Genomic DNA, 12411 nt, shown 5'->3' on the forward strand with positions numbered 1-12411 from the left:
GACAAACCATTTTTTATTTTTGTACAGCTTTCTGTAACATCTGTAATTTTTTTACGGATTTTAATGTATTTACTGTCTGATGTATATGGCGTTTTTTGTATGATTGTGAGACACGAGACTCGGGAAGACGGGACGGTTATGTTCCGCTTTTTGTAAATATTTTGTTTGTAGCCTTTTAAAGTAGTTTGTTTTAATTTAAGAATATTGTGTTTTTGATGGTTACGGACTGTAACGTTCGAAATGGACTAAATCCCCCCCCCCCCAAAAAAAAATGTAACTGCTCGAAAAGAGGCTGAAAGTAAAAATATCACCATGCGTCATGTAATGGAGAGACAATAATTAAAAAAAAATTAACAACGAAAATTTGACTGTTCCATTTTGTGATTTGGGTTATCCTGCATTTGGCAAAGGTGTGAACCTTTAAATGGTCCCTGCACTGTAAGACAGCGTGATCTTAGATGGATTAGAAGTGGGGGGGGCGTGTAGCGCTTTACGGGAAGTGGGGGCATGTCTAGCGCTTTACGGGAAGTGGGGGGCGTGTTTGTAGCGCTTTACGGGAAGTGGGGGGCATGTCTGTAGCGCTTTACGGGAAGTGGGGGCGTGTCTGTAGCGCTTTACGGAAAGTGGGGGCGTGTCTGTAGCGCTTTACGGAAAGTGGGGGCGTGTCTGTAGCGCTTTACGGAAAGTGGGGGCGTCTGTAGCGCTTTATGGAAAGTGGGGGCGTGTCTAGCGCTTTACAGGGAAGTGGGGGCGTGTCTGTAGCGCTTTACGGGAAGTGGGGGGTGCGTGTCTGTAGCGCTTTATGGGAAGTAGGGGGGAGCGTGTCTTTATCTCTGCTCCTGCTTTCCTGTCTCACACTACAACCAGACATAAGAGGTGGGCTTTTATTTCAGGGCAGGTAAGGCAATGGAAGCTGCAAAAATGTTGAGAAGTGAGGAAAAAGAAGTTCCAGCCCGTACAGTGCTACCAGAATGCTGATTAAAAGGAATCTCCCATTTAAAAAAAAAAAAAAAAAAAAGTGTCTGACAAGTAACAGCTTGAGAATCTGGACAGTTCCAGGACATATCAGGCTGGTATATGCACCAACAGCAATACTGCTTTGCTACATGTTATTTGTGAAAGAACAAGGTACACTTTACAGTGTACACTATTAGACTACACCTCATTAACCCCTTTGGGCATATGTATGTAACTGTATGTTCTAAGCCTGGTGGTCCACATGTGTGGAGGGAACTCCGAAGTTGTGCTCCCTCCACACGTGATGGATGCCAACTAATAGCTTGGCTCTGATGGCTGCTGTTAACCATTTAGATGCCACTGTTGATCTCTTAACACCAAATATGCAGCGTATGAACCCAACCTTAAACAGGCACATATTAACGATCTGGCGCTACTTGTTTTGAATCCTCAAACCACTCATCGCCCCCTCCACCTACAAAGCGCCATCCTGAGACTGCTAAATAGTCTCAAGGTGGATATACTGCAGATCCGTATCTCCTTACTACCACTTTCTTGCGGTAAGTAATGTTCCAGGTGCAGATTTTGACTCCACACAGGCTCAGCGTACTGTAGGGGCCGCCATGAGTCCCATAATGTCTTCATTGATTATAATGTGATCTAGGACTCTGGAACACCCAGAGCGAGCTCCTGTGACCAAAGTCACGAGCTGATAAGAGTGTGTTTCCTTACTTCCTGTGCACATCCCCAGTCACTGTAAACTTGCTGCTGATCTCAGGCCACGCCCCCTCCAGGAGGTCACCAATCAGAGCTGAGCTGTTCAAAGCACAGACTGGAGAGCTTCTATACTCTGCTTTGAACAGGAAGTAAAGAGCTGGAGGTCACAGCATCACTTGTGATAGCTCAGGAACAGAGCAGAATTTTAATTGCAAGTAAATTATGAATTTTCTTAATTTATTATAGGCTTTACATTGCTGTAATAATCTTTGCGCCTGGAAAACCCTTTTAAATTGCACTTTGCTGACTGATGATGCCTTGATTAAGGTGTGGATGTCCTGCAGTTAACATTATTTGGTAATTCTCCTGTAGGGGGGAGAGTCTAATTTACATTTTTATGTTCTGTGTATCATGTAATTATTAGCTATATTGTACTGGGCATGTGCAATGTGCGATAGGAAAGGTTGCATTTAAAAAAAAAATTGCATTGTCATGTGATTGACTAGAAAGTTCCACAAGACCAGTAATGATAAAGTACCCAACACACAGTCAGTGTGCGCCTACGGGGGTCCACAGCTGACCTTTTCAAGACCACCAATTGAGAACAATGATACAATTTTAACTGCCTGCATCCACCACTAGGGGGAGCTCTGTGCATACAAAAACATACAATTCCCAATGAGTTAAGTGCTGCCATTTAAAGGGTTTGTAACTTGCTGATTGGCAGAGGTCCCAAACTTGGCAAAACGGAGCAGGTTGAACCCCCAGACTGCCACTCCATTCATTCTCTATGCGTCTGATGGAAAAAGCTGGGCGCAGTGCTTGGCAGCCCCATGAGGAATGAATGGAGCAGAAGTCCAGAATGGGCTCCATTAACCCTTTCCCAACCAGGATTTTTTTTATTTATTTTTTTTGCTTGCATTTTTTCCTCTCCTTCTTTCAAGAGTTATAAGTTTTTTTAAAATTTTTTCCGTCCACATAGCCGCCGTGTAAGGCTTGTTTTTTTTTTTTTGGTAGGACGAGTTGTAGTTTTGAATGGCGCCATTTATTTTAACATGTAATGTACTGAAAAATGAAAAAAAAAAAAATTCCAAGTCCGGTAAAATCGAGAAAAAAATGCAATTTCCGGCTATTGTTTTTGAGTTTTATTTTTACAGCATTCACTGCATGGTAAAAAATGACCTGAGAACCTGATTCTCCAGATTATTATTTATTATTATAGCGCCATTTATTCCATGGCGCTTTACATGTGAAAAGGGGGTCAGCGACTGGTCCAGGAGGAGAGAGGACCCTGCCGGGGAGGGCTGATAATCTACAAGGGATGGGTGAGGATACGGTAGGTAGAGCTGGTCGTGCAGCGGTATGGTGGAGCTGTGGTTACTGCAGGTTGTAGGCTTGTCGGAAGAGGTGGGTCTTTAGGTTCCTTTTGAAGGTTTCCATGGTAGGCGACAGTCTGATATGTTGGGGTAGAGAGTTCCAGAGTAGGGGGGATGCACGGGAGAAATCTTGTATACGATTGTGGGAAGAGGAGATAAAAGGGGAGTAGAGAAGGAGATCTTGTGAGGATCGGAGGTTGCGTGCAGGTATGTGCCGGGAGACTAGGTCAGAGATATATGGAGGAGACAGGTTGTGGATGGCTTTGTATGGTGTGGTTAGGGTTTTGAACTGGAGTGTCTGGGTAATGGGGAGCCAGTGAAGAGATTGACAGAGAGGAGAGGCTGGGGAATAGCGGGGGGACAGGAGGATTAGTCGGGCAGCAGAATTTAGGATAGATTGGAGGGGTGCGAGAGTGTTAGAGGGAAGGCCACACTGCAGGAGGTTGCAGTAGTCGTGGCAGGGGATGATGAGGGTGTGCACCAGTGCTTTTGCAGATTCGTGGTTGAGGAATGTGCGGATCCGGGAGATATTTTGGAGTCGGCAGGAAGTGGAAATGGCTTGGATCTGAAGTTTGAAGGAGAGATCAGAGTCCAGGGTTACCCCGAGGCAGTGAGCTTGCGGGACTTGGGGAGAGTGGACAACCATTGACTTTGATGGATAGGTCAGATGGGGGGGTTGAGTGAGATGGGGGAAAGATGATGAATTTTGTTTTGTCCATGTTAAGTTTTAGAAATCTAGCAGAGAAGGATGAAATAGTGGACAGACATTGTGGGATTTTGGTTAGTTGAGAGCAGATATCGGGTCCAGAGAGGTAGATCTGTGTGTCATCAGTATAGAGGTGATACTGAAAGCCGTGAGACTCTATGAGCTGTCCCAGGCCGAAGGTGTAGATGGAGAAGAGCAGGGGTCCTAGAACTGAACCATGGGGGACACCGACAGATAGGGGGAGAGATGAGGAGGTGGTCTGTGAGTGGGAGACACTGAATGTCTGTTAGGTATGAGGAGATCCAGGATAGGTCCAAGTCTGTGATGCCGAGAGATGAGAGAGTCTGTAGTAAGAGGGAATGGTCCACTGTGTCGAAGGCAGATGACAGGTCCAGGAGGAGGAGGACAGAGTAGTGTCGCTTGGATTTGGCTGTTAGTAGGTTGTTGGTGACTTTAGTCAGGGCAGTTTCTGTAGAATGGTGCGGTAGGAAACCAGATTGTAGGCGGTCGAAGAGGGAGCAGGAGGAGAGGTGGGAGGACAGCTCAGAATGGACGTGTTGTTCCAGGTGAGAACAATTACAGCGACATCAAACTATCGATAACATTTTTGGGTTCATTCAAGGTTTTGATTGCAATTTTGATGATTCAAGAATTTTTTTGTTCTTTAATTTTCTTTTTTAAATAATTTTGTATTTATTTTTATTACCTTTGTTTAATGCGTTCATTAATTTTATATATTTTTTATTACTTTTCTTTTGTTTAATGCGTACATTAATTTAATGTTTTGTTTTTTTTCTCAGTTTTTTTAATGTGTTAATTTTAGATTTTGATAAAAAGGACATAAATGGACACGACAGCAAATATGTTGATTTTTTTATCTCTTTAATTTTAATTAGGGGAAAGATCAGGGGTTGATTGATATTTTTATTACCTTTTTTATATATATATATATATATATATATATATATATATACATATATATTTTTTTGTGCCCTGAGCGGACTAGAACGTGCCATCGTCTGATCGTTTATAGTATACACTGCATTACCGCTGTATATAGCGTAAGTCGTGGATCACAGGAGGACCAAGATGGCAGCTTACGGGGTGTTCAGTAGGTCTCCGGCTGTCATGGTAACCCGTCGGTGCGTCACGTCTTTGGTGCGGATTCCTAAGGGTCCAGATTGAGGAAAATCTGGAGGAAAAAAAATGTTATCTGGGCAGAATAAATAAGCCTTCAGCTCATCTTTTGTTTTCTGCCCTTTTCCAACATGGCGGACTGTAGCCGGGTCACGTGACCACGCAGTGTCTGCAGCTGAAGCAGACGCTTTTGTTTAGTCATCTGCCAGTCTCCAATATGGCGTCCTGAGCCTCGGGTGGGCGGGGCTTGCGGCGCGTATTGTGTTTCTGGAGCTCACGCCGCCTTATCGCAGGGTTTCTGGAAGTTTCTGGACGGGAGCGGGCGGGGACACACAGAGCCCGGGAGGCTGCGGACAGCGCCGGCCTGCAGACATGTTCGGCTGCTTGGTGGCGGGGAGGCTGGTGAGTCACGTGTCTCATAGTGACACATTGCATCCCTGCCAGGACCTGCTGGGAGTAGTAGTCCTCACCACAGCTGGGGCAACCCTACGTGTGACTAATGCAGGGGGCAGATACTTACTATGCTGCTGTATTATGCAAATTATACAGATTCTGATTGGTCCCCAGGGCTGGGTGCGGCCCCCTCATAAATAACATAGATTGGGGCATTTATATAGGGTGGGCATAGGTATAGCTGTCAGGATGCAGGGCAGGACCCCTGTATAACGAACTGTGGGACCCCATAGCAAAGTGGCACAGGGCCCCCTGCACTACGGCCTCCGGCGTCTGTAAATCGGAGGATAAGACAGTCTTGTTTCCCTAAAACCCAAAGTAAAGTCACAGCACGGGAGCGATGTGACAGCGTGGGGAGCAACACTGCAGGAGGCAACGTGACAGCACAGGGGGGCAACGTGACAGCACAGGGGGGCAACGTGACAGCGCAGGGGAGGACGTGACAGCACAGGGGGAGGACGTTACAGCACGGGGAGGACGTTACAGCACAGGGGAGGACGTTACAGCACAGTGGGCGACATGACATCACGGGCGACACTATAGGGGATGACGTTACAGCACTGTGGACGACATTGCAGGGGGCAACGTGACATCGCAGGGGAGGACGTTACAGCACAGGGGGCGACGTGACATCGTCCTCTGGAGCTTCTCCTATCAAGCAGACGGCGTCCGAGTGCTGTCCCCATTATTTCCGTGGATCCATAGACTTGCATTGGCGAGTTCTGACAATTTCTGTCAGGTCCCCGCGCTTTTGTCTGGAACACAAAAATACAGGGACATGTGAACTGCATGGGGCCGACCGTATGTTACTGATCGTGGAGCGAATAAACGTTTCCTCTCGTCTCCATAGGTGCAAACAAATGCCCAGCAGATAGCAGAGGATAAGTTTGTCTTTAACCTGCCTGACTATGAGAGCATCAACCACGTTGTGGTGTTCATGCTAGGGACTATCCCCTTCCCAGAGAGAATGGGGGGTTCTGTGTACATCTCCTACCCTGATCACAGCGGCATGCCCGTCTGGCAGCTCCTCGGATTCATCACTAATGAAAAACCCAGCGCCATATTCAAAATATCCGGCCTGAAGTCTGGTGAGTATTGTGTACAAGAATATAACTACTATAATACTGCCCCTATGTACAAGAATATAACTACTATAATACTGCCCCTATGTACAAGAATATAGCTACTATAATACTGTCCCCTGTGTACAAGAATATAACTACTATAATACTGACCCCTATGTACAAGAATATAACTACTATAATACTGCTCCTATGTACAAGAATATAACTACTATAATACTGCCCCCTATATACAAGAATATAACTACTATACTACTGCCTCTATGTGCTATAATATAACTACTATAATACTGCCCCCTATGTACAAGAATATAACTACTATAATACTGCCCCTATGTACAAGAATATAACTACTATAATACTGCCCCTATGTACAAGAATATAACTACTATAATACTGCCCCTATGTACAAGAATATAACTACTATAATACTGCCCCTATGTACAAGAATATAACTACTATAATACTGCTCCTATGTACAAGAGTATAACTACTATAATACTGCTCCTATGTACAAGAATATAACTACTATAATACTGCTCCTATGTACAAGAATATAACTACTATAATACTGCTCCTATGTACAAGAATATAACTACTATAATACTGCCTCTATGTGCTATAATATAACTACTATAATACTGCCCCCTATGTACAGGAATATAACTACTATAATACTGCCTCTATATACAAGAATATAACTACTATAATACTGCTCCTATGTACAAGAATATAACTACTATAATACTGCCCCTATGTACAAGAATATAACTACTATAATACTGCCCCTATGTACAAGAATATAACTACTATAATACTGCTCCTATGTACAAGAATATAACTACTATAATACTGCTCCTATGTACAAGAATATAACTACTATAATACTGCTCCTATGTACAAGAATATAACTACTATAATGCTGCTCCTATGTACAAGAATATAACTACTATAATACTGCCTCTATGTGCTATAATATAACTACTATAATACTGCCCCCTATGTACAGGAATATAACTACTATAATACTGCCTCTATATACAAGAATATAACTACTATAATACTGCTCCTATGTACAAGAATATAACTACTATAATACTGCTCCTATGTACAAGAATATACAGTGGGTACGGAAAGTATTCAGACCCCTTTAAATTTTTCACTCTTTGTTTCATTGCAGCCATTTGGTAAATTCTAAAAAGTTCATTTTTTTCCTCATTAAAGTACACTCTGCACCCCATCCTGACTGAAAAAAAACAGAAATGTAGAAATTTTTGCAAATTTATTAAAAAAGAAAAACTGAAATATCACATGGTCATAAGTATTCAGACCCTTTGCTCAGACACTCATATTTAAGTCACATGCTGTCCATTTCCTTGTGATCCTCCTTGAGATGGTTCTACTCCTTCATTGGAGTCCAGCTGTGTTTAATTAAGCTGATAGGACTTGATTTGGAAAGGCACACACCTGTCTATATAAGACCTCACAGCTCACCGTGCATGTCAGAGCAAATGAGAATCATGAGCTCAAAGTAACTGCCCAAGGAGTTCAGAGACAGAATTGTGGCAAGGCACAGATCTGGCCAAGGTTACAAAAGAATTTCTGCATTACTCAAGGTTCCTAAGAGCACAGTGGTCTCCATAATCCTTAAATGGAAGAAGTTTGGGACCACCAGAAGTCCTCCAAGACCTGGCCGTCCAGCCAAACTGAGCAATCGTGGGAGAAGAGCCTTGGTGAGAGAGGTAAAGAAGAACCCCAAGATCACTGTGGCTGAGCTCCAGAGATGCAGTAGGGAGATGGGAGAAAGTTCCACAAAGTCAACTATCACTGCATTCCTCCACCAGTCGGGCCATTATGGCAGAGTGACCTGACGGAAGCCTCTCCTCAGTGCTAGACATATGAAAGCCTGCATAGAGTTTGCTCAAATACACATGAAGGACTCCCAGACTATGAGAAATAAGATTCTCTGGTCTGATGAGACGAAGATAGAACTTTTTGGTGATAAATCTAAGCAGTATGTGTGGAGAAAACCAGGCACTGCTCATCACCTGCCCAATACAATCCCAACAGTGAAACATGGTGGTGGCAGCATCATGCTATGGGGGTGTTTTTCAGCTGCATTGACAGGATGACTGGTTATAATTTAAGGAAATATGAATGCGGCCAAGTACAGAGATATCCTGGATGAAAACCTCTTCCAGAGTGCTCTGGACCTCAGACTTGGCCGAAGATTCACCTTCCAACAAGACAATGACCCTAAGCACACAGCTAAAATAACAAAGGAGTGGCTTCAGAACAACTCTGTGACCATTCTTGACTGGCCCAGCCAGAGCCCTGACCTAAACCCAATTGAGCATCTCTGGAGAGGCCTTAAAATGGCTGTCCACCAACGTTCACCATCTAACCTGACGGAACTGGAGAGGATCTGCAAGGAAGAATGGCAGAGGATCCCCAAATCCAGGTGTGAAAAACTTGTTGCATCATTCCCAAGAAGACTCCTAGCTGTACTAGCTCAAAAGGGGCTTCTACTCAATACTGAGCAAAGGGTCTGAATACTTATGACCATGCGATATTTCAGTTTTTCTTTTTTAATAAATTTGCAAAAATTTCTACGTTTCTGTTTTTTTTCAGTCAAGATGGGGTGCAGAGTGTACTTTAATGAGAAAAAAATGAACTTTTTAGAATTTACCAAATGGCTGCAATGAAACAAAGTGTGAAAAATTTAAAGGGGTCTGAATACTTTCCGTACCCACTGTAACTACTATAATACTGCTCCTATGTACAAGAATATAACTACTATAATACTGTCCCCTATGTACAAGAATATAACTACTATAATACTGTCCCCTATGTACAAGAATATAACTACTATAATACTGCTCCCTATGTACAAGAATATAACTACTATAATACTGCCCCCTATGTACAAGAATATAACTACTATAATACTGCTTCCTATGTACAAGAATATAACTACTATAATACTGCCCCTATGTACAAGAATATAACTAGTATAATACTCGTCCTGTATTAGTTGGGCAGATGAGTTTCTCTACACTTTTCCAGATCCATGTATGATATATAACTGATTTTTTCAGGAGAGGGGACGCAGCACCCATTTGGGGCTATGAGTTTACCGCAGACGCCCTCAGTAGCACAGATCGGGATCTCGGTGGAGCTGTTGGAGCAGCTGGCACAGCAGACACCAGTAGCCAGCGCGGCCGTGTCAACTGTGGACTCTTTCACCCAGGTCAGTAGATAACACATAAGTCACTGTTTTAGAGCAGCTAAAATGGGCAAATCGCAGATGAGTCGCTTGTGTCTTGCATTGAAGACTGCAGCAGGCGACTCACAAGCTACGACCATTGTCAAAAAATCCAACACATTTGGAAAAGTGTCGCAGGAGGTTGTAGGTCACAGTGCGACACCAATCGTTCGATGCGATGTCACAATGCGAGCCATGTTGCTGTGTATCCCGAGCCTAACGCTTGCGTATCTAATAAGCTCCAGAGGCTTTATGCATTTTTTTACGTGTAAGCCACCAGATGGTGGGACGGTGCCTCTTTGAGGTCACAACTTCCCGAAGTACAACTTTTTTTCTAATATATATTTTTGTTTTCTCAGTTCACCCAAAAAATGCTGGATAACTTTTATAACTTTGCTTCATCGTTTGCCGTGACGCAGACACAGATGACCCCAAACCCAACAGAGGTCTTCATACCATCAAACGTGGTTCTAAAATGGTGAGAACAGGGATTTGGGGGCTACATATGGTTGCTTTTTTTTATTTAGTTGTTTGACCCTATAGGCATATAGAGGGGCCGTAAGGAAAAAATAAATAAAAGCTAAAAGTAGTAAATGCTCTCATGGAAGTTTCTCTCCTTTGAGCCTCTCCTGTTGCTGTCATAACTGCATGAATAAATGATGAATTATTTTATATGTCCCATATAGCTGACTTTCCCAATCCCCATTTTTCACAAACCTTAGATCAGACCTATTTCTAGCTGTTGGGCAACTCTCTGCAGCAGAAACATCTCCCTTTTCACAAACCTTAGATCAAACCTACAGTATCTCTGGCTGATGGGCAACTGTCTACAGCAGATACCTCTCCCTTTTCACAAACCTTAGATCAAACCTACAGTATCTCTAGCTCTTGGGCAGCTGTCTACAGCAGAAACCTCTCCCTTTTCACAAACCTTGGATCACACCTACAGTATCTGTGGCTGCTGGGCAACTGTCTGCAACAGAAACCTCTCCCTTTTCACAAACCTTAGATCAAACCTACAGTATCTCTGGCTGCTGGGCAACTGTCTGCAGCAGAAACCTTTCCCTTTTCTCAAACCTTAGATCAAACCTACAGTATCTCTGGCTGCTGGGCAACTCTCTGCAGCAGAAACCTCTCCCTTTTCACAAACCTTGGATGAAACCTACAGTATCTCTAGCAACTGCGGAAATGGAGAGGTTTCTGCTGCAGACAGTTGCCCAACAGCCAAACCTACAGTATCTCTGGCTGTTGGGCAACTGTTTGCAGCAGAATTGCATTCTGGCAACGAAACGATCTCTCAAGTGCCACTTATTGGCAGTAGCTACCGTGTACTTCATTGTCTGACTCTTCCTTTTCCACTCCTAGGTACGAGAGCTTTCAGCGGCGTCTCGCCCAGAACCCCTTCTTCTGGAAGACGTAAATCGGAGACCGACCGGCGTTGTGAACAACATTGTGTGCCTCCTCTTAACACTTAATTTGCTGGTCATCATTCCCTCCAGCAGAGTGTTGTGGATCCCACGGGCACAGTATCTGCCATCACTGCAGATATCGGATAACGATGACGAGGCTACACATATAGGGGGTGTGGACTTTTGGCGGCTGCTCTATGAGGCTGTGGAAGTGTTAATACCTTAGTGACCAGGCCTGGTCTCCTTCATCTTACTAAACCTGTTCTAAGGTTTTTCACTAGACAATTGTGCTGTATTTCACTATTTGCATCGAAAAACTTTTTTACTTTATTTTTTTCCTAAAAGATCAAGAAGTTAAAAAAAAAATGAATGAAAAAATATTGGGCAAATTTGCAATAATTGTGGGAAGATTTACAAATAAACTAGAATTCTGTTGCACTTTTTTGTGCTTACCCCTGTCTAGTAAAAGGAGCGCGGGCTAAAAAAAATTGTTTAAAAAAAAAAAAAAACGCATTAAAGCCATTTTCGCCAATTTTTTGCGGCACTGAATATCAGCCTGAAAGGGACATGTCTGACTTGCCCGGTAAGTTGTGCCAATTGTATTATGCCAGGTGCTCCAATTGGAGAAATTTGTGCCATTTATGCTGCCCAGTAAAAATTGATGCATCTTATGATCCAAATGATAAAGTTTCACAGTTTTTTTTTTTTTCTTCTTTTTTTCACAATGACATTAATTTCAGGATTTATAAAAAATAAAAATAAGTGCTGTTCTTTACATATTTTTTTTTTATTATTATTATTGTCAATTTTGTTATCTATTTTTTTATTTTGTGTGAAATCGCTTCTGCTGCTTTGTTGTGGCGTCTCAATATTTAACAGAATATTTTGCTTGGGGCAATGCTGAAACCCCTGTTTGTGCTGTGTGTAATTTATATGCTACCGTTTTGGCAGCTGTGTGTAGTAGTATATTATACTCCATTCTCTATGAGACCACATATACTGCGTATATATATATATATATATATATAGGCTCGGACTTCTCTGCCCACAGCCGATCGCAGGTTTATGTGACTTTACAATATGGAGGGAACCAGTTTTATAGCCGGCGAAATGACAGTTTGAACTTTATTATAACTTTTATGCTTTAAATAAAGTTTTTGTGCCATAAAAAAAAAAATTACCAAGAGAACTTATTGTGTATTAAAGGCAATGTGACATCAGAAAATTACCTGATATGTAAATCAAGTTTTTATGGTAAATAAAAAAAATAAAGTGTATAATTAGATTTTTTTTTTTTTTTTTTTAATAT

General features: G+C 42.6%; 1 protein-coding gene across 1 annotated transcript; it reads left to right on the forward strand.

Annotated features, from left to right (window-relative positions):
* Window positions 1–5142: 5142 nt before the first annotated feature.
* On the forward strand, window positions 5143–12279 carry HIKESHI (heat shock protein nuclear import factor hikeshi). Its single transcript, XM_073662023.1, has 5 exons — window positions 5143–5295; window positions 6197–6434; window positions 9527–9678; window positions 10053–10171; window positions 11059–12279. Exons 1-5 carry the CDS (start codon window positions 5266–5268, stop codon window positions 11111–11113), a joined length of 594 nt encoding a protein of 197 aa, XP_073518124.1. The 5' UTR covers window positions 5143–5265; the 3' UTR covers window positions 11114–12279.
* The last annotated feature ends 132 nt before the right edge of the window (window positions 12280–12411 follow it).

This window comes from Phyllobates terribilis, unplaced genomic scaffold (genome assembly GCF_046119375.1).
Source record: "Phyllobates terribilis strain yellow unplaced genomic scaffold, ASM4611937v1 Scaffold_2__4_contigs__length_985480577, whole genome shotgun sequence".
NCBI lineage: Eukaryota > Metazoa > Chordata > Amphibia > Anura > Dendrobatidae > Phyllobates > Phyllobates terribilis.